The sequence below is a fragment of the Telmatherina bonti genome (genome assembly GCF_933228915.1).
Source record: "Telmatherina bonti genome assembly, chromosome: 13".
In the NCBI taxonomy this organism is placed as follows: Eukaryota; Metazoa; Chordata; class Actinopteri; order Atheriniformes; family Telmatherinidae; genus Telmatherina; species Telmatherina bonti.
The window spans coordinates 14,281,955-14,304,450 of record NC_136611.1 but is presented as its reverse complement, the minus strand read 5'-3'; the positions used below and the strand labels follow the sequence as shown (position 1 = coordinate 14,304,450).

General features: G+C 39.9%; 2 protein-coding genes across 2 annotated transcripts in view; one reads left to right on the top strand and one right to left on the bottom strand.

The window, feature by feature from the left end:
• Positions 1-2,160: 2,160 nt before the first annotated feature.
• prr16 (proline rich 16) lies at positions 2,161-6,922 on the bottom strand (the record flags this gene model as incomplete). The annotated part of the gene is made up of 2 exons (XM_079250873.1): positions 2,161-3,021; positions 6,788-6,922. 2 exons carry the CDS (start codon positions 6,920-6,922, stop codon positions 2,161-2,163), a joined length of 996 nt encoding a protein of 331 aa, XP_079106999.1.
• A 3,737-nt stretch (positions 6,923-10,659) lies between these two features.
• hsd17b4 (hydroxysteroid (17-beta) dehydrogenase 4) overlaps positions 10,660-22,496 on the top strand; it is a 39,879-nt gene continuing 28,042 nt past the window's right edge. The window contains exons 1-11 of the mRNA XM_079252137.1: positions 10,660-10,806; positions 11,304-11,357; positions 12,924-13,031; positions 13,827-13,886; positions 13,977-13,998; positions 14,156-14,202; positions 14,715-14,799; positions 17,160-17,347; positions 19,419-19,510; positions 19,666-19,690; positions 19,816-19,944. Coding sequence (XP_079108263.1) covers positions 10,755-10,806; positions 11,304-11,357; positions 12,924-13,031; positions 13,827-13,886; positions 13,977-13,998; positions 14,156-14,202; positions 14,715-14,799; positions 17,160-17,347; positions 19,419-19,510; positions 19,666-19,690; positions 19,816-19,944 — 862 coding nt within the window. The 5' untranslated portion in view covers positions 10,660-10,754. The remainder of the gene's footprint in view (positions 10,807-11,303; positions 11,358-12,923; positions 13,032-13,826; positions 13,887-13,976; positions 13,999-14,155; positions 14,203-14,714; positions 14,800-17,159; positions 17,348-19,418; positions 19,511-19,665; positions 19,691-19,815; positions 19,945-22,496) is intronic.

Sequence of the window (22,496 nt, the reverse complement as noted above, 5' to 3'; positions counted from 1 at the left end):
TTCCTTGGTTCAGTGAACAGTGCATTAACTAGCAGGAAGTGTCACAGTAGCAAAAGCCCTTATGAGTTCCAGATATTGATGATACTGGCTGCAATCCATTCTGTTCGACGCTAATGTGTATGCGTGTGCATGGACGCTGTTGCCAAACTCATTAGGATCCACTAATACAAGGTAAATAGAGTGAATGTTTTACACCGAGAGAAATCATCAAGAGGGTGCAGCCACATTAGCAGCAGACACACTGCAGCCAAAACAGCACCAGCCTCTTCAAAACGCCATAGTTTCTATCTCACTCTACCACTTTCTGTTCATCCTTTATCTCTCTTTCACTCTGCTGTGCCCCCCCCCCCCCCCCCCACACACACACACGCACACACACACACTCACTTTGTCTCATTTCTCATGGTTGAATATCCACTGATCCCTAATCCAGATGCTGATTTTAGATTGTAAGGCCAGTGAGGTCATGTGTTGGATTTAGTCATCACTGTGTGCTGTTTCATACCATGAATTTCTCAGCCTCTTTCAAGCTTCCCACACCCACAATCCCAGCACTAGCATGTGATATGCATATTAAATGTACTGTTTCTAACATAACTGCCCCCCCGCCTCCATACCACCACTCCTGCACACATTGTACCATTCACTACCTGTCCCCGTTTCTTCAGCTTTCTTTGGTTACTTTCTTTGTTTATCATCAGTCATATGTGCGGCAGCGTTTCTGAGCTTTGTCAAGGCTACCCCTGGTACAAAGTCTCACTGAAGCAGTGCTGTTATCTTCTGTAGTCTAATCCAGCTAATTAAGGACATTGCTGGGAGGAAGGTGCTACTATTCTCATCTGACCCGCGGGGATGCTGTCTCCCCAAGTCTGTCGAGCTGACATGTGCTTTTACAAACACCTATAGAAATATAAAGGCCTGCAAATACACACACACACACACACACACACACATATGGTTAGTATTCCTTTACACTCAATTTAGAATCATTATCTGTACTTGCAGGCACAGGAAACTTAGGCTTTATTAAATATGCTTCCTAATACAAGCTGATAAATTGGAGACTACCAACTGCTCCCTGACGGACTGAGATGGTATGATATCAATGCTGATTTGCTCTCTTTTAAGAAAATAAAGAACAGCATTTTTTTTCTGCTGGATTATCTCTACTTAAGAGCAGAACTGATTCACTTACTGGCCATTTAGTTTCAGAAGATATGGAGGGTGGCAATATTTTCTACAGTATTTCTAAGATCTGAAAGTGACAATATTGGATTTTTTTTTAAAAGATGAAATTACTGGAAAGACATCCAGCTACATAAAATGTTGAAGAAAGTGCCTTCAGTCATGTCTTGTCCCTTGCCCACCATGTAATTTTTCTCTCATTAAATCTGTCTTCTTTCAGTCCTACAGTCTGTAACATCAGCTAAATGTAGATTGCACTGGGAGATAGCGAAGGAAAAGTTAGAATGAACTTATACATCTACCTGTTAATTAAGGAAGGTGTGCTTGGCCATTTCTACATCCCATAATAGTTTTTCTTCACGTTTTCTCATTTGTATTTACATAGATGTCAGTGGAAGGGGAAATCTTTAAGGTTTTGGAGAAGACCTGAAGCAAGCTGGGTTTTTTTTTTTCTTGTTTTATCCAGAAGGACATGATTTAGCCGCAGCCTCCTCTAAGAAACAGCACCCTGAGGTGAAGACTCGTTAGTGTCTCAATTTTATAGAAACACACATGTCCCCAGGGTGTTTTTCAGTCACTAACCGATAAATATCACACTCCATACATGTAATTGACCAAGACATATACATACATGAATACAAATAAACTCAGTTTAAATGCCATGAAGACATTCTTGCAGATACGCATTGCTGCACACAAACAATTGCTCTTTTCCTCCTTGACAAACACGACCATACATGTACAAACCACTTACCGCCTCGTCCTGGTCTCTCTGTTTATGCGTTAGTGCCCAAAGCGATGCTTTTCTCTCCATTCCACTCACATTATCCATCCTTTTGTGTACTGTCCCCCAACCACTCCTCTTTCTGTCTGGAAAATCCATAGTTCAACTGGAGTAGAAAGTGCTCATAGAATAGAAAAAACTATTAATGGTTCAAGAACATTTAAGTTCAAACATGACAGGGGCGTTTGGTGTCAAACCGTAGTGGTGGTTGATTTGCGTAGGATTGTTTTATGGGGCTTGAGGGAAGGTGTGTGAGGAGGCACACAAGGTAAAGGAGTGTTCGTCGTCGGTGGGAAACTGTGGCTGACTGAGAGCCCTCCATTTTCCAGCAGGAGTTCATGAGAAAAAGAAGGAGGTGGGGAGGAGGAGGAGCAGCAGTGCACGGGGCTGAGCCTTAAGTCATTCAGCTCAGCCTGTAAGTGAAGTTCTGTGTCGTCAACGTCATATTGAAGGTCACAGTCTGGACAATAGCCGTGATACTGGACCTTTTCGCTGAAACGGACACGCTCCCTCTCGCGGGGCTCCCTGCTGGGGGCTTTGGGGCATTTGTTCTTCTCATGGCGAAGAAGTGGCATAGGTCTGGGCAATGTAGGGACAAGACCTGATTCAGGGATCCCACCTTCACCAGAAATGAAGCACGGAGTGGAGGAAAATAAATCCTTGTTTGGTTTCAGCGGGAAAACGCCACCGTTCCTTAAAGACCCGTTAGCCTTGGATATATTCCCTGATAAGACTAATGTTGGATGAGGCAGATTCTTAATGTTGTGATCCTCAGCTCTCAGTGGGGTAAGTCTTGGAGGTGGGAGGGGAGGATGTGGTTTCTTGAGTATAGTTAGGACAGCAGGAGGGTTGGCAGGGACCGGACTGAGGGGCACCTGGGTTTTAAAGATGCAGTCGTCAGGAAAGAGCTTCATCTTTTCCAGGCTGGAAGCAGTTGTAGTGGTGGTGGTGGAGCTTGAGCTGGAGTTGAGGGTGTCTGTCTTTGAGCTCTCTGTCAGTCCGTCTTCCTCTAGTTGTAGGTCACATGTCAGCGTGTCAATCTCGTGAACAACCTGGTGGAAAACAGAAGAAGGGTCACTGTGACGGCTGAGGTTATGGTTATGTGACAATGTGACATGACAGGATGATGCAGCACCAACAATGATCTCAGCAGCTATAAAAAAAAAAGCAAAAAAAAAGCTGGTAACTGGGGGAAAGAATGATGAATAAACTAGAAGTTTTCAGGGCAGGAAATGACATTTGCTCTTTATAAGAACTCGTATTTATTGCTTACATGTTAATGTCATTAATTAATCTAATTTAACCCAATACAGCCCAGCATGACTTGCAGTTTCTGAGACATTTTAGACCACTTTAAGCTAAAGAAACAACAAAACAAAACAAAAAAAACTTTGCTTAAAGTCCCGTTGAACACAATCTTATACATGTCTTCTGCCCCTATTAGATGCCAGACACTGAAAATTTTTGACACTGTAGGTAAATGTCCCTAAAACAGTTTTCGTCATGTTTTGTTTAAGGGACAAATAAAGTTTACCAGTTTTCGATGGGTCAGGTCTTAAAGAGATCAAATTCGAAGGGACAAATTTTTATGTAAGATTGATTAAATTAAAACGGGAGCTATCTTAATTGTATAACCAAGAAGTCTGCCAGATTCTTACTGAAGGAATATAGTGTAGCAACTTAATATCACAAGCATTTAGGCCATATAATACATCATAAGGGACGACAAAACAAACAAAAACATCAATAAATCATTTCTAAATCATAACCATTGCCAACGATGAATAAAAACAGTAGAAGGCAAACAAAAGGGGATATTTTAAATGAAAAGTCTGTCTTTTTAATTTAAAATCAGCACAATGGAAAAATTACACAAATAATTGAACAAATCTCCCATCCTAGAATCTAATATCATTCATGAATTCAAAGTTCGGATAGTATGAAAAGGAAATGAGCACAAAAGCTTTACAAAATAAAACAGATTGAACACAGATTTCTATCAGGACTTGGTTTAGACAAGGCAGAAGTGTAAAATACTTCTTTTGTTCTGTTGTTATCCTCAGTTACATAAGAAAACACTTTAAAATCTACATTCATTTAACACAAATGACTACATGATCACACTTGCCTATTAAATCCACGATTGAAGCTATTTTTTCAATCCATCCATCCATATATCCATCCATCCACATATCCATCCATCCATCTATCCATCCATCCATATATCCATCCATCCACATATCCACATATCCATCCATCCATCTATCCATCCATCCATCCATCCATCCATATATCCATCCATCCACATATCCACATATCCATCCATCCATCTATCCATCCATCCATCCATATATCCATCCATCCATATATCCACATATCCATCCATCTATCCATCCATATATCCATCCATCCATCCGTCCATCCATCCATCCATCCATCCATATATCCATCCACCCATCCATCCATATATCCATCCATCCATCCATCCATCCATCCATATATCCATCCATCCATATATCCATCCATCCATCCATCCATATATCCACATATCCATCCATCCATCCATCCATATATCCATCCATACATCCATATATCCATTCATTCATCCATCCATCTATCCATATATCCATCCATCCATCCATCCATCCATATATCCATTCATTCATCCATCCATCCATCCATCCATATATCCATCTATTTTTAAGCCAACCAACCAACTAAAGAGGGATATGCAGTGCACTGTCATATACTGTGATCTACACAATTATTTCATCCCACATTTATGTCTACAATGCTTTGACAATAGAGGGGGCTGGATGGTTTTCAATTCTATAGATACAATAATAAAATCTGTCCAGGAAACCATTAGGATAGTGGATTAAATTTAATAGTGGTGCTAAAATCTGCAAGAACCTGTTCAGTGATATGTCTGTGTTCTGAAGCCATTTTCAGAAGTTCATCCAAATACTCCCTTTGGACTAAAAACTCCTTCAAACAGTCTCTTCTTTTGTTTGAAAGTCACTGCTTTGATGCCCAGAACTGATACACTAAGCATTTCATTCATGACTTTGTAAGTCTTGAGGATGTTGAAAGTCTAAATTAATTGAGGTGAGAATATCTAAGATCAGCTTCATAGCCGATATTCCATGTAAAGAGTTTGCCTAAAAAGTGAAAAGAGGCTGAGAGAGAAGTGGAGTGAGTGATGAGTAGAGGAAGGAAAGAAAGCGAGTGACTGAAGAGAGAGAAAGTAGGGTAGTGCAGAGACTGCAGAGTGCTGAACTCTCCATGCAGTCTTTAAATGGATAATTTGTTGAGACACACACAAGAGGTAATACCAGTATCCCAGTGTGCAGCCGCTGCTGTAGGCCAGGCAGCCAGAGCGGATGTGCCAAGCATCTGGGCAGGGTCCCTCCTAAGAGCCAGGCTCGGCTCCAGCCCTGTCTGTGACTTATAACAGATAACTGCATTGCAAATGGATTATACCCCAAACACTGGCTTTGATAGTAACACCCCCTTGAGGTATGTGTTTAATGTGTAAGCGGTGTCAGAATAAGTCATCCTCTACCCAATTTCCTGCAAGGAACATAAGAGAAGAAAAAGAAAAAGAAAAGATCAAAATAGGCAGATTACAATGCCCTTCTTGTTCTGACTGAACTCAGATGCCTGCTGCCTGCTGTGACGGACTATAAACTGGCAAGAAAGACAAAAGAAGTCTCGTTAGGCTCAAGTTGCAAAAACAGAAAGAAAAGAAAGAGTTAAGGGGAGCAGGGAGGCAGGAGGAGACAGATGCTGTGTCGACTAGCCATCCATGATGTAGGCAGCAGAGGCTGTATGCAAAGAGACTTTATTAAAATGACAGCTTGTCATGTTAAGGTGAGAGGTTTGGCACAGCAGCCTGGCTGCCCGGTGTGTCACTTGTAGGAAAATGTAAACACGAGAGCAGGCAATGTTGCAGCTTGCTTCAATTCTTGTAGCTGAGTTGGATTTACTGATTAGTTTTAAAAGGAAATGCTGATTTCAGGACTGCATGAAAATATGTCACAAATGGACTTCATAAAAAAAGGAACTTGCTATATAAATCTTTAAACATCTAATTCAATATATTTCCTACTGACTCTTAATCAGCATCCCTGCCTCTGCATCCCTGAAATTCGGATAGTCAGACAGCTTGGAGAGTTTTGACTTTTAACAAGGACTGGAAGTAAAAGCAACAGAAACATCTCGAAGAAGCTATAAAAAGTCAAAGATGTAGAAGATCTTAGAATGATGCCACAAGAGAGATTATAAGTGGAGGGGGGAGGATAAAAAAAAAACAAAAAAAGGGAGGACCACGTCTCCCATTATTTGGCAGGAGATAATTCGCAACAAACAGCCTGCATTTAGATGATGAAATGCAATGTAAAAAGCGCCTTTGTGGTTGAACCAACTTGTCCATTAATTATTAATTATGATTACATTTTTCTCACTTTCATCAAAGCTTGTGAGTCAGAGCGAAGAAGCTGTCCTGTCATTTCACACCCCTCATCCTCCTGTGCCAAATGTCTTTCATGTTTGAGATAATGATCACATACATTAAGTGGGCAGGGGGGGGGGGGGGGGGGGGGGGGGGGGAGACGGGGGGGGGGAGCACAGCCTGTGTATGTGCTAGTGTGTTTGAGTGAGTGTGTGCCATTTCCAGGCCCCAGTGAGGTGGATGTCAGCCTCCCATCTTCTCTCAGACAAGGATGCTTAGAAAGAGCAGACACAATCCAAGTCTGTAAACAAAACAAATAGGAAAGACGGGAGAGGAAATAAATAAATAGTTTCCAGCTGATTTACCTCTTTGAGCTCTTTGGCAACATCCTTCAGGTCTCCCAGGATTGTTTCCAGATTTTCCACGATTGTCTTGATCTCCTTTTTCACTTGTACTTTGGAGACTACCCCTTCAGTCTCAGCATTTGGTGTCCCTGACATTCTTCAGATTATGGCACAAGCTAATTCGTGAAGGATCTCAAGTCAAATCCTTTGCTCGCCACGGTGCCACTTTGCCAACGCATGATTGTTTATTTAGTCCTCCGCTCCTTCTACTTTTGCTCCTACATGACGGCCAGGACGGTCGGGCAGCATTCTATATCTACCACTAGGCATGCGCAATAGAGCCAAACACAAAAAAATAACGCTTATATGGAAATCTTGTATCATACTGTCTGTGAAGCAGCGCTTGGCCACAGGTTTGCCAACCTACACGCGTCTTTGCCCAACAAAATACACAAATGACGTGTCAAGAACATCTTTCACGGCTAAAGAAGGCTTAATTTAACATTTGGGGTAGAAACAACCAATATGAAAATAGGTTAAAGAAAATGTGTTAGCTACATTAGAGAAGAACAGAAAGAGGAACAACTAAGCAGCAACCCAAACCATTACACGGTCCGTCGTTACTGTGAGGGTCCATAATCCTCAGGCATCGACAAAATGGAAACAACCTCCTCCTTCTCCGAAATAGACGCTTCTGATAATGAAACCAGCGGGTAACGACACCCCAGAGTCACTTTCTTCTGAAAAACACCCCGCTAGTTTCATCCTGTCTCCATCGCAGCCTCCTCGGAGAGTCTGAGGAGAGCAGCCGACGTCCGGGCGCAGAGCATCCCCGCTCTCTCTCTCTGTCTCTCTCTCTTCCTCTCTCTCTCTCCTCCTCCTCCTCGTCGCGCTCTCTACTCTGACCACTACTGACATTATTGCAATGTTTTGCTCCCACATGTTACAGCTCACACTTATATGGTGAGAAGAGCAGTTCTGGTTGTGTTCTGGAGAACATGCAGGGTTGCCCACTTGGTTGTTGTCTTGTTTTACTTTTACAAAGCTGTGCTTGGAAGTTTTTGAATCACTTACAATTTAATCTTATTTTTGCAGGAACAGAATTTAAAGCACAACTCAAGTCTTTCTACAAGATTTGTGTTGGGTTACTTAACTGCTTTTTAACCATTATTTAATGGTTGTTTAGGCTTATCTTCATATTTAAACCATATCCAGGGGCAGCCCTAAATTATTTTGATGGGAGGCTGGGTAGGGGCACCGACTGGGATAAGGGTGGCGAAAAAAGGGGAATCCTCATATTTGGACCTGCGCTGCAACCTCCCCAGTCATGTGCAGGTATATTAGTGCATGGCAGTGTGATGGATTACAGCTAGAAACATTGTGTTTTTGCTGAAAGTAGTCGATGCAATCAGAAACATCTAATTTAGGATAGAAAGTTCTTTTAGAAATCACAAAAAGCAGCAAATGAAGTGATCGCTGCTTGAGGTTGTGGCTCACAGCACACAGCAAACAATGTTGCTGTCCATGGTGCTGAAAGAAATGGAACAATCACTTATTTGTAATTATTTGTTATTAGAAAACTTTAATGTATTAAATGCATGAACGCAAAACAATGACGAATGGATTCTATTATTTTAACATAAGAACCATCGGGAACCTCGTGAAAGGTAAAAGAAACCTGAAAGTGGGATAAATTTTAGAAGCTCCACCTTTTTTTTTTTTTTTTCTTTTAAGTTTCCCTGTTATTACAAACATGACAGCACATGTGCATAAAACATTTTAAATATAAGGGTCTAGATTAAGGGTCTTTTTTTCTAAACTGATTATGACAACTAAGGGAGTCATCTAATGTTACATGCTTGGTAAAAGCCCATCACAAATTATATTCTTTTTAATCAATAATTGTTCACTGAAGATGAACCCACAATGAATGCTTTAATCTTTGCTGCATTCTTACACTTTCTTGATGACAAGAAATATTTGCTTTGAGCAAAATCATCAGTTTTATCAGCATTTTTTTCACCATTCTTGGTTGTTGAACTTTGCATAATTGTCACATCTGGTGCTTCATAGCATGTATTCAGTTAAAAAAAAAAATCACAAATGTAGGCAGTTGGTGAGATGATGCTTTATGAATGCAGCATTATGATTTAGAACATGCTAGTGTCGATGCAGAACATCATATTGAACAATGTATGAAATGCTTTGAGTGGTCAGACATGAATAAAAAAAAGTGCTGTACAAGGACAGTCCATATGTCAGACAGCCCTAATTTAATGGTCTATGGGATGGCTCTTGAGGGTCCACTTACCTTTTAGGGGTGGTATGGGGGTCAAAGGCTCTGCACTTGAGCGAGTCCTCTTAAAATTCAACTCAAGGAGATTTGTCCCATTATTTTCCTTTGGAATGTGCTTTTACAGTTCAGAACAAGTTTTTCTATTGATGTTTTTTTTTTTTTTTTTTTGTAAAAAAAAAAAAAAAAAAGGTATTGACATACAACAAAAAACATAAGACAAGATACAAGAAAGAACAGGTCTCAGAGCTTAAATTAAAGTGTAGGTTGAATATCAAGGGTTAGATAAAAAGGAATACCAAAGCTAGATGGACGCACGAAGTAGGAAGGTGTAAATGAACAAAAGGATTTATAAAACAGCTAGCCAAAAAGACTTGTGAGGCAGGATATCAAACTAACATGTAAGTGCATTTCAAATAGCAGGAAAAACAGATCAGAGAGCAGAACATGAGTGAACAAAAAACATAAATCCCAAAATATGTTTTATGCAAAATGTGAAACAATATATGGTTTCAGCTTTGAAATTGATTTGCCGCTTTTTAATTAAACATTTAAATGTATACCATCAATGATTTCTTATCAAATGACACTTTATTTCGAGATTAAGTCATGAATCTGGGAAGAGAGCAATAACATGTTGGTGATATAATGATTTGACTGAGATTTTATTGTAAATGTAAATTGTCTCTTGGACTAAGACTGATTTCCGTGTTTTTGATGTTAGTAATGCTGTTCACAGGTGCACCACAGAGGGCATATTTAGAGTCTTGCATTGTTGATCATTTCTTTTATTTGTGATGAATAAAAAAGCAGCTAATGAACTAAGAAAATAATCTACTGATAAACAAACTTGTTATACAGTATCCAAGAATATATGCATGTAAATGTAGTTTACTGTATACGTTGTGTAAATGCTTGTTCATGCATTGATAATAATGATCATCTGATAATCCTTTATAAAATCTTTATGGGTTATTTTTCCTCCTCTAATCCAAAATAAATGTAAGCCTACATATTTCCACATTTGGAAGATTTTGCTTGCAGTTACCTATTTTTACAGCATTGTGTATATTACATATAGTAACATTTATACGTAACAAAGGCTTAACTGTGCTTCTGACATATCCTGTAAAGGATGACATGTTTACCTAAACTAACTCAAACTAAAACATTTAAACGTCTGGTAAGTCTAAAGTTACCTTATTTGTAAAATAGTTGTAAAATAGCTATATTTCTACTTTTATATTATCATTGAGTGTTTTTATAATTATTTTTATTATTCAGCACCTTATCACCGAAACAAGTTCCTAGACTGTGAGTTGTTCACAGACAGTGGCAATAAAAAAGTCTTTTTGATTCTGATTTCTACAAGAAACAACATGCTCAGTGTTTTTAATGGAAAAAGCAAAGATTCTTCTATTACAGTTTTTAAAAAAAAAGGATGGTCAGTGCATCACATTGTTAAAATGTGCGATAATATCAAGATAATAAGTCCAGAGAATTGACAACACCAGAGCAAAGTGCGCAGATCATAAACAGCAGTGTAACTATGTCCTGACCTCTGATTGGTCAGTTCTGAAAACGTCGTTCCGTAAAGGCGGAAGTGGAACTTGCAGGAACTCACCTCTCCTGTCAATGCTGAACATCTGACCGCTGATCCTGCACCGACCTGACACAGACTGTAACTTGACTGCTATGACTTTATCGTTCGAGGGAAGAGTCGTTCTTGTCACTGGCGCTGGAGGAGGTAAAATCACCTTTAGCAGCGATATCAGTCGTTCTGACACTGCTACAGATTTATGTAATGTTAGCATGGAATGCTAATCGCTAGTTGTGTTTTTGTTGCGAAGTAGGTGAGAAAAGTTGTAAAAGGAGCCAGAACACGAATTAGCTGGCTTTCTCTGTGCTGTAGTTGGTGCGCAGCTGTTATGCAGGCTTTAATTTTTTTTTTTTTTTTTTTTTTTTTTTTTTTTTTTATTCGTAACACTGGCGACAAAGCTGCAACTTTCAAACTCAAAGTAACATTATGATTGCACCATGTTTACAATCTGCACAGCACTATTATGTAAAGTAGCATTTCTTTTCTTTTTGTTACTATAAAAGACGTGGGGAGCAAAGTACAGTTATCTCAACAGCATATGATGACAGAGGAAAATGTGTGAAAGGGCACATGAAACAACTACAGGAGTTGGTGGAAAGGGTTAAAGTGTGTTTAGGGTTTTTCATTCTGACTTTCTTTTACAGGCCTTGGCAAAGAATATGCACTGGCTTTTGCTGCAAGAGGCGCCTCTGTTGTTGGTAAATATTAGTAAATCAATAATGATGTCAAGTACAAGTTCTATTCAGAAGAGTAAAGGTTATCAATCATGGATAATTTTTGAGTACTGAGTGTACGATCATGCATAAACCACTGTGAGTCCCTGAGCAAGGCCATTGACCCTTCCTAACTGCACCCCTCCCCCCTCCCAAAACACAAAAAACAAACAAACAAACAAAAAAACCCACTGCTTCTAGAACATCTAGAGATGGATCAAGAACAGGGCAGATTTTTTTGTATTTGGATATAAAGTATGAATATATTACTTTTCCTGTAGGTTTTTATTTCTTACTGATGGACACACATGCACAAAAGCAGCAGTGATCTTCATCGGCATAACATGAAAGCAACAACCTTGCAGCTGCATAACTGCATGGTTAGATGTAGGGCTGTGACAATATGTTTTTATCTCGATTCGATTCGATCCTGATTTATTTGGGCGCCAATTCGATTTAAATTGCGATTCTCAAACTTCTTTAATAATGCTGATTTTTGTAGATTAAAAACAAAAAATGTATAGAATTTTTCTTTTTCTTTTTGCTCGTCATTTTTCTTGATTTCAGTTAGGAAAAAACAACACAGCAGCCACACCATCATTCTGTTGCTATAATGCCCAAGAAGACAAGTTAAAACAAAAATAAAAACAGTAAAAATGAATTTTATAAGGGATTATTTTTATTTATTTGGAAAAAAAAATTATTTTTAACAAAAAAAAAAAAAAAATCAATAAAATCGATTAACCAAAAAAAAAAAAAAAAAAAAAAAAAAAAAATCGATTTTAAAATTGTGAAGGAAAATATCCCGATTCTTAAATTTTTCGGATTTGACTTTCCCACCGCTAGTCAGATGTGTTCTGAAGTAGGAATTAGTGCTTGGTATCGCAAGTAATTTCCTTCAGTTTGATTCTGAAGAGACATTCCCAAGTCAGTGTAATATAGATCCATTCTCAGGTATTTATGTAACATCAATTTTTTAAAAATATTAAAAACAATGTCAGATGACAGTTTTTTTTTTATGTTTATAAAACACTGAATCTATTCATAACCATTTAAGTCAGATTTCCGGTAGTAAACACACTATTCTAATAATCTGATATGACATATCTAAATGCAGTTCTACTCACAGATTCTGTATAACATACAAATATTGGCACAGACTTTGCTGACATGTCTGGTGTCAGTAATATTAATTCAAGACTCATTAGGTCTCATGTTAACTTAAGCAGAAAAATATGACTATAAACGACTGCTACTAAATATGTAGAGGTGTTACATTGACATACATTATGCTTCACCAGGTATTTGAAAAGCATGCATTGCATTGACCACCACTGTAATATTAATTTTCTTAACTTTTCAACAGCTCCAGATTATGCCATAAACAAAAGCTAATATTAGTAATAATGTTTACTGCTCCCTGGACTGCACTAATCTCTTAACCCTGACACACACTCAGCTTAACTCAGGTCTCTTCTTTAGATAATCACTTATGGAGAATTGCAGAAATCTCTCCATTATTGCTAATCTTTTCTTCTTCTTGGAATACAGTGAATGACCTTGGAGCAGACACGAAAGGGGGTGGAAAGAGTTCTGCTGCTGCTGATAAGGTGGTGGAAGAGATAAGAGCAAAGGGAGGCAAAGCTGTGGCAAACTATGGTGAGAACTATATATTCTCTTCTCTATTCTCTTCTTCAGTCACATTTAATAAAAAATCCACCTTGCTTTTCCCATATTATGTAAGTTATGTAATGAAGAAGTTTCCAGATCCAGTCCTTTAGGGTCACAATCCTGCAGGTTTTAAATGCCTTCCTGATCCAACTCTGATTCACATTAAATGAATATCCTCAGTAGCATCTAATCAACCATGTTGACCTATCAGTCGGATTCAGGTGTGTTGCTGCAGGAAACATCCGAAACCTGCAGGAATGCGGCCCTTTCAGGACCGACTTTGGACAACACTGGTAAAAATGGTATTGATTTCTTTCCCGTCGTGCTCACTGACAAGACTGTTAGTGAGTACTGAAAATAGATGCATCTCGCCTCGTTTTCTTCATCTTTGTGCTTCTCACATACTTGGGGAGGAGGGGTTGGGGGATCTAGTTTTAGAGAACAAAACAAGACATTGATCAGCTAGTTTCTTTGGCAATTTTGAGCATGCCAAATTTGTTTGAGATATATTTTTATCCACTTTGGCGCAAACAAAACGGGCGATCGATAAAAATGTTGCGCCACGCATCATCTCTCCACAAACAGAATTTGTTGGAGGCTATCACGGCTCTGTTTTTTCACAGCAACATGCTTCTCATGTGCCACACTCCCTGTTTGTTTTTATAGCCATACCTCTGTATTAGAAATGCAGCCAGTAATGATGGAGCCCAGAGTAAAATCTTACGACAGTCACCTGAAAACACACCGTTTAGGAAAGTGACATTTAATTTAATCTATGTCCAGATACTGTTGAAGATGGAGAAAAGCTGATCCAGTCAGCCCTGGATGCATTTGGAAGAATAGGTGTGTATTATGTCTGTATGGGAATCCTGAGTGTTGATACTTAGAGCCAGTTGTCAGAGATGTTAATCTGGTTATATTCTTCTCTTCCAGATGTTGTTGTAAACAATGCTGGGTAAGTCCTTTTAATAACAATAATCACATTGAAAAAAAAGCCTGTTCCAGTTGTTACCTTAATAGAAGAATTTCCCTCTATAATTATATAAAAGAGAAATTTTGGCTGAAGGTGAAAAAAAACCAAACAACCGTTATTTTTGCTTTACATTGCTTAGGATACTCCGCGACAGATCGTTTGCCCGGACCAGTGATTTGGACTGGGGTGATTATATTATCTTTTATTTATATATTTTATTTCATGCTTATCTATCTCTTTTTTATGGGTGCTACTTAAGACTTGAAGCCTCTTTTTAAAACCACCTTGATCAACAGTTCTTTGTATAAAAGGTGTCATTAAAAGAAAAAAGCTTACATTGACCTCAGTTTCATTTACTCGCGAGGCGTCATCATGTTGGCACATTATTTGCTTTTGTTTATGTCGCCATCATATTAGTATTATTTATTTTTTATATTTATTTATCTGAAACACATATACAGTACAAGAAGAAGGATGCACATTTGTATAACAGTAAACATAATAATATATTATAATTTATTTTAACTAAATAAGTTTAGTATCTAATATCTATAAATATACATAGTTTTTATGGGAGGTTTATAAAAAAAAAAAAAGAAAAAAAAAAGGGAATTGGCTCTGATTCATACACTGTAAATGTTAAAATGTTTGTCCTTTTTATGTGTTCACTGTGCCAATGGAGCCTCTCTGCATTTCAGACCTCATTCAAAGGGTTCATCTAAGAGGCTCCTTCTTGGTGACTCGAGCTGCCTGGAATCACATGAAAAACCAAAAGTTTGGCAGGTAAGGAGCACAGCCAATCAGTCTGTAAGGTAAACGGATTAACAGTCATATTAGCTTGGTCGAACTTCATAATAAATTAATAAATGTGGACCACTAATTGTAGCTTAATATTTTTCGGTTAAACAGTGAAAAAAAAAAAAGAAATTTTTTTTTCATCCAGTGAGGGAATAACAGAAAAAAAAAAAAAGTTTCATAAACTCAACTCAGGTGTTCAAATATTATTTGCAGTGGTAACATACAAATAAGTTATTAAAAAAAATCATCCAATGTAATTTCCAGATTTTTTTTAGATTACATCTCTCACAGTGGACATGCACCTAAGATGAAAATTTCAGACTCCTCCATGATATCTAAGCGGGAGAACTAGCAAAACCACTGGTTGTTCAAATGTATAAAAATCTGCAATGGACTGGCAAGCTGTCCAGGGTGTACCCTGCCTTTCGCCCAAAGACTGCTGGGATAGGCTCCAGCTTCACCGTTAAATGGACTCTTAAATGGACAAAGCGGTTAAGATGATGAATGCATGAATATATAATATAATATAATATAATGTAATGACAGAACACACAGACTAAGTCGGTATTTGATATCAGTGAGTGATAAATGCTGTGAGGTGAGGACTCATTCTGAAGTCATCTCAGTATAAATGAAGAAAATAATGCATATCTGCATCTATCATGTTATCGACTTTAACAGTTGTTAACATATCGCTTGCTATCGGCCTCATGGTTTAAAATATTGTCAAATCTGCATACTTATAAAGCCGCATGACAGCAGTTGTGATATGAATATGTAAATTACAAAAGAAGGGAAGAAAGTTACTCTTGTTGGTTCTGCTGCATTGTAGGTTAATCTGTGAGAAGCAAACATACTGTCGCTGTGCAGACTCTAATTATTCTCGGCGTGTTTCAACAACACAACATATCAGTAATCTTCACTGGTAGAGCTGAATATGTCTTGCTTTTTACCTTGAGAAGCTTCTTGAACGAGAGGTGAAAAATCATGTGGATAATCTCTGGTTGTATAGATGCGCTTTGTATTGATCTTTTTTTCAAGGCACTGTTCACCTGTGGAGGGAAAATGAAGACATTGCAGACAGATATCTGATGCATTTTTATGTAACTGCAATTTGCTAACAGCCCCCCTCCCTCATCAGACATTTTGACCTGTTTGCTAATAATGTTCTTGATGGCTGCGCTCTGGAACTAAATGGTCATTAATGTTCTTATTAATCACAGTTGTTTGCTTCTCTGACAAGTAAGAAATGTGTTCTGCAATGAGGGGCCCTATTTAGATATGCCTGCTGTGTGTTGTAATTAGCAGAGGAAGGTCACACACACTGCTTTGTTCCCGTGTTAATGTGGGTAAAAGTTGCTCTTCATCAGTGTACATGAGCTGCTCAGCTTCAGTGGAAGTCTACCTTTACTTTAAAGTTATATTTTGCTGAAGGTTTATTTGGATTTAGTTCCACAACAAATAACTTACAAAGCAGAAAACAATTAAAAATGATTTTTTTTTTTTTTAATGCATTGCTCATGTGCTGTCTAGAAATTCAATCTTTGTGTGCAGTCACCCCAAAGGAAAATTTATGGCGCATTCAAAGGAGAAGCCACTGCATGCAGCAATGAAAGGGAGAAATGTCAATGACCCGGCGCTTCTGTTCTCACCATTTCAAAGCATGGAGGCTCACACATAGTGGGCATATTCATCCTCTGTACCAGCTCCCCTAACACATTTTATCACGTGATGCTCTACAGAACAAATGGAAACGAAATCTCCTGAAAACACTTGACGGTCTGAAATTTGCCCTCTGTAAATGACTTCGGCACATAAAAGCTGTTCATGTGAAAAATATTTTGTCCGTGCCAGTTTCTTGGTATTTCAATTTCCATGCGCCATATGAGATGCTTTGATATGGATCGCTGCTTTCTTAAGACCAGAGAGGTGGCGTGTTGCAGATGTCTCCTGCAGTTAACGCGGCATTGACGCTTAACCTCGTTACTTCTGCTCGACTGAGGTGAACTTCTCTGCGTGAGATTGTGTACACAAGCGCCAGACTATGTGGACGCGCGCTTACTTTTACATGTACATTACACATGCTTACATGCTTAGTCGATCAAGTGGATGATAGTGTTTGCGGTTGCGTATCCATGATAAAGCACTTGTAAACGTTAATGGGCTTTTATTACACAAATACATGCTGAAATATGAATGCTTGCTGGTGTTTATGCATGCATGAAAAGCGTGTCCTTTGCTGTGTGATTGTGTGTGGGCCATCGCAGTTGCATATTACTCCATAGCGATGCCTGTCACTTTGCATTAACCCTGACTGGTTGCCTCGGGTTTTTTTCTGTGGTCAGAATCATCATGACTGCCTCAGCTGCAGGCATCTATGGTAACTTTGGCCAGGCCAACTACAGCGCTGCCAAGCTTGGCATGCTGGGACTGGCTAACACCTTGGCAATTGAGGGCCACAAGTACAACATCCACTGCAACACTATAGCTCCTGTGGCTGGGTCACGTCTGACAGAGACCGTCATGCCGCCAGGTAAGCAGATTTACAAAACGTCATGCGTGATTGTATGATAGGTGGTCTGAATGATCCACACTATGCTGGTATTCTGGTATTTATTTTGGGTCTGGTCAAAATAGGCAAATGCATTTTATTCTGCAGCTTTTCTTTTTTTTTTTTTTTTTGAACAGCTGAAAGTCTAACGGCCATGTAAAGTGGATTTGCAACATTTGAAGCAACATCACAGGCGTTTGGCATGCAAATTTTCATCTAATATGCAAGAGCTGCGGTTTCTTTGCTGTGTCAACAGCCATAATGAAATTTTGCACCGTCTGAGTGCTTTTAAAAGTTTGAATTTGTTAGTTCTTGATTCAAACAGGCAGCTCTGGCCTCCTTTTATCCCTTCTAGCTCTGCTTTCAAACAAAAAAGGAGATGTTAAGCATGAAACATTTACTGTTTTTTTGTGCTAAATAGCTTCGCATTGACTACCCACAAGCACCGTTATGAAATGAAGCTCAGAACAAGTCATTCATACATGATACAGTGTTACAGCAAACAAAAAAAATTGAAATAATTATGCTAAAAGAAGTAACAGACACTAAAAGCAGCATTTGTCAGTACTTCATGGGTATATCATGCATGCTCTGTGACTACAGCTCTGACGGGTATTAAGTGACTAATAGGAGGAACGGTTTAGTTGCTTTGCCGTGCTGGTCTCTGTAGCATCTGTCATGCTTGACTGTGCCAACTGTCACAGGATGGCCTCACCTTGGCAAATGACTTGGTTCCATATGCTGGCTTTCACTGACTCAAGAAGACAAACGGCAAAGCTCACCGTGCTGAAAACCGGCAGGCTCAGCGAAGCAGAATAGCTTCTTTCTCACCACCGGCGTACAGATATTTTCAGCGCACATATGGTGTCGGAAGTTAAATATTTAATTGTTCACTGGAGGGGGAATTAAAAGCTTTTGCTATGATAGATTTCTGACTTCTATCCAACACGTTTAGAGATGCGTTTTTTTTAACAAGTCATTATCATCATGACTTTTCGTGTTTGTTATGAGCTTTTAGGAATATTTGTGCAAAAATACAGATTTTTTTTTCCCTTCTTTAAATAAAGATTTTAAGCTGCTTTTAGACCTCGTGCTTTTTAGAAGTTCAGCTCTGAAGGATTAAACTCACAGGCAGACATGTGATCTCAGTCTCTATGGTGGGATCAAAGTTGTGATGTTTTTTTTATGAATGGGTGAATGAAAGAAAGGATGCTTTATTATATAGGTGTTCGGACATCTTGCTAAGGAAGGAAAAACAAAACAACCGAAAGTAGGACAAAAGTTGTCACATTACATAACATGCTCAAAAAAAGAGTAAGAGTAGCACAAACTTTATTACTTTTACGTTTTTAACTATCAATAAGCAATCATAACTATACATTTTTGAATTGGTCCCATTTTCCTAATTACAATAAAAATATATACACGTGCACGTGTTTACATGCATACAAAATTACCTCTACATGTACACATATACCCCAGACAATATATGAATTTATAATGTTTAATGTATATATAGTTGCAATATTTATTGATAATATCAATCAACGCCAGTCCTCTTCCCTTTATCTTGCAAAACTATTTTCTTGAACTACTTTTTTATTTTAAGCATGCTTGGATGTAATTCCATCTCATATTATTGATCCTTTCTCATCGGCATTATCAGCATTAATGATGAGACGGCCTGTGGAGAAAAGATAACATGGACACATGGTGCACAAGTGGTGAAAGCTACCCAACACATCGCAGAAACCTCACTTTCAACCATGTCTGACCCTTTTTTTTAATAACACACATTGGGTACTAAGGTGATGGATACGCTGGCAATAAAACTGAAAACAGTTTTTTCTTTTTTTCTTTTCAGCTCATCTTGATCAAATAATAAACATTCTAAGTATTATTGTATATCACCTCTGTTGGCAAACCAAAACACTGTTCTAACGATACACAGCGCTGCTGGGTGCTTTGCTGCGCTTCGGTGCAGTTGCAGGACACATGTAGATGCTGCAGAAGTTAGACTCTTTTATGTACGTATGTGTTCTGTTCTATTCAGATCTGGTGGCGTCTCTGAAGCCGGAGTACGTTGCTCCTTTGGTCCTCTGGCTCTGTCACGAACAATGCCAGGAAACTGGAAGCCTGTTTGAGGTATACACAGAAGTAATACCTTTTCTCCTAGCCTGCACCCTTGTAGAGCTCTGTCATTTTTTTTTTTCCTTTTGTCACTGAGAACGAGGACATGATCTTCCTTGTAATATCACAGTGTGTTTGCTCATATTCCTCATGTTTGATCCCTTTTTCAGGTCGGTGCGGGATGGATTGGAAAATGTAAGTGCTGTGTAGTTTTCCTGGGGGAAACGTCTCTGAATTTGTAATATTCATTAGCTGCTGGTTGTCCCTTACAGTATGTATGGGTTTTTCACCGTGTGGTGACCCCGTCTCTCTCTTTGCAGTGCGCTGGGAGCGTACACAAGGCCAGATTGTAAGAAAAAAGAACCAACCCATGACTCCTGAGGCTGTCCGGAACCAGTGGGACAGAATCTGTGATTTCACAAATGCCACAAAGCCTGCTAATGTACAAGGTTAGCCGTGCACAGATGCAAACATAAACTTGCATGCTCAAAAATCTGCAAAAAGATTTTTTGCTGAATGTCTATAAAAAAGGTATGGAATTCATCTTTACACTGTTAGTGTACACTGTTGTTACAGTAGGTACCACAATGTGGTCTCAAGGTCTGTAAATGTATGAAAAAAAACAAAAAAAACATAGTTTCATGCCTTTTTTAGAGGGTATTCATTCATTGCTTACATAACACACAAGTTCTACATAGAAATAAAATATTAGTAAGCTTAAATGGATTTCACAATTTCACATTTATTTGACTCGTTGAGTCGGAAAGATTGAAACTGCAGATTGTTTCATGGTTACACTGTTTGCCCTTTGGCCCACAGCACAGCTGCACCTGGGAACTATTAAGCAAGAATTATCTTTCATGTTTGGACAAAGGATTTGTGCAGCAGGTTAGATATCAAACTTCTTAACGGCACTTGTCTCCTGTAGCTTGCAGGCTCAACAAACTGTGTTGACTCGTATTATGTGAAACATATCTGTGTAGAAAGGTGGATTATCCAAGATATTTATAGATCTTATCACTGATTTCAGTTTTCACATGATTCCTTTCTTTGAAAGGCTTCCTGTCTCTTTACACTATTAGATAAAAGCCATCGGAAAAATAAGAATAAAGACAAGACTTTAACAAATTGTGGTGCAACTGAAACACCAAAAGCATATTAAAATATTCTGAATGTTGTTGTCTGTGGCAAGAAAACTTATCCTGAAAGACTGAACTGCCACTTGTGCAACTGTCTTTATTATTAGACAGGATTGTTGAAGTTTTTTTTCCCCCAAATTTAGCACCCAGTTTTCACTGTAAATATCTGGTTCTCTTTCATAGCATTCGTTTCGTGTCTCACTATGGGAATGCTCTGGGCGTGACCTCATCAGAAGCATGTATTACACTCTTCCAGCCAGGATTGGCTGGGGCATGTCTGTCAGTGCCAGGGAGGGCGGAGACCCCTCCCCTATAAAAGAGGCTGGCACTACGCAGGCAGGTTATTCGAAAACCTCTTCTCGCTACGAGCAGAAGTATTACCCAATCTCTCTCGACTAGCTGTCACCCTGGGGACTTAGCTTAACTGTCCACAGACACTGGTGCAAACTCGGTCGCCGGGCGCTTTGTTCCGGGCTGGTACAGTACACCGAGGAGGGAAACTTAACCTCACAAGTCTGTTGCAAAACAGGGGTGTGAGCAGCAAGAGTAGCAATACGCTTTGGTGTTAGCTAACTAGAGTAGCAATACTCCACCTAGCATAAGTAGCAATACTTAGCCTTGAGCTAACGCTAGCCTCCCAGGCAACCGTTAGCAAAACTCGAGTAGCAACACTCCCGCTGTGCAGGCTACCAAAAGAGCAGCAGCAACGCTTCTCTCACCGAGCCACACCAGGCTAACCGCAGTCGTTGCCGACCGCGCCCCAGTCCCACAGCCAAACTACCCCGCTATCAGTATGGAAACCAACAGCGTGCCCACTGAAGCGGAGGAGAAATAAAATTACAAGCTCTGACACCCACCTGCTGTGTGTGGTGTGCCTAGGTTTGAAACACGCCCAAGCTGCGCTTGAGTCCTCGGAGGTGTGCTCTCACTGTAGCCGGTTCTCCCTCAAGTTGCTTCGCCGCCGTCTGGCTCGTCAGACGAACCTGTCCGGTGGCGACCCTATGATGGTTTCTGCGGCTGTTGGCCAAGAATCTGCGAACCACGCGGCAACGCTGGCTCCAGATGTGGAACCTGGAACAAGCTGGGACGACATACTTGACGCTGTTGACCCGTTGCCACTGGACCCAGTCGACCACGGCCTCACGGCCGGTCCACTGGACTTCCCCATGGCGGAGGAAGAGGCGGCTTCGGACGCAAGTTCGGAACTCCTCATCTCCGACGAGGATGAAGACGACTTCCCAACCTTAAGACCCTATAGTCTGGAGGGAGCTTCACCGTCGCCCGCTTTGGATCTGGACCTGCATGACGTGTGCAAACGCGCTGCAGCGAAACTGAATATCCAGTGTCAGAAGTGCAGGCTCAGGCTAGCCGGTCCCGTTATGATGGGGAAAAAGCTACCAAAAGCTAAGCGCACGGGCAAACAGCTTCTACCGTTTTTCCCAGAACTGCTGGAGGAACTCGCCGTCTCTTGGCAGAGCAAGCCTTACAGGGAAAAACACCCAGTGAGTGGGAGCTCAGTGCTTGACTGTGAAGGGATGGAAAAGTGTGGTCTCCGCCAGATGCCCCCAGTCGAGCCGGCAGTAGCGGTGCATCTTCACCCAAAGACTTCCATGTCAGCGGGGGGCTCCGCCTTAACCACCAGCGCTGACCGTTTCCAGTCCAACTTGACGGAGAAATCCTACAAGGCGGCTGCGCTTACGGCCCGCGCACTCAATGCCTCATCCCTGCTTATGGCGTTTCAGGCGGAGCTGGAGGAAGACATGACCGCCGCTCCTGATGCTGCGCTGTGGGAAGAAGTGTGTGTGTCATCACTGATCACTGCCTTCACCTACATAAGGTGGCGATCCAGGCATTGGGCAGAG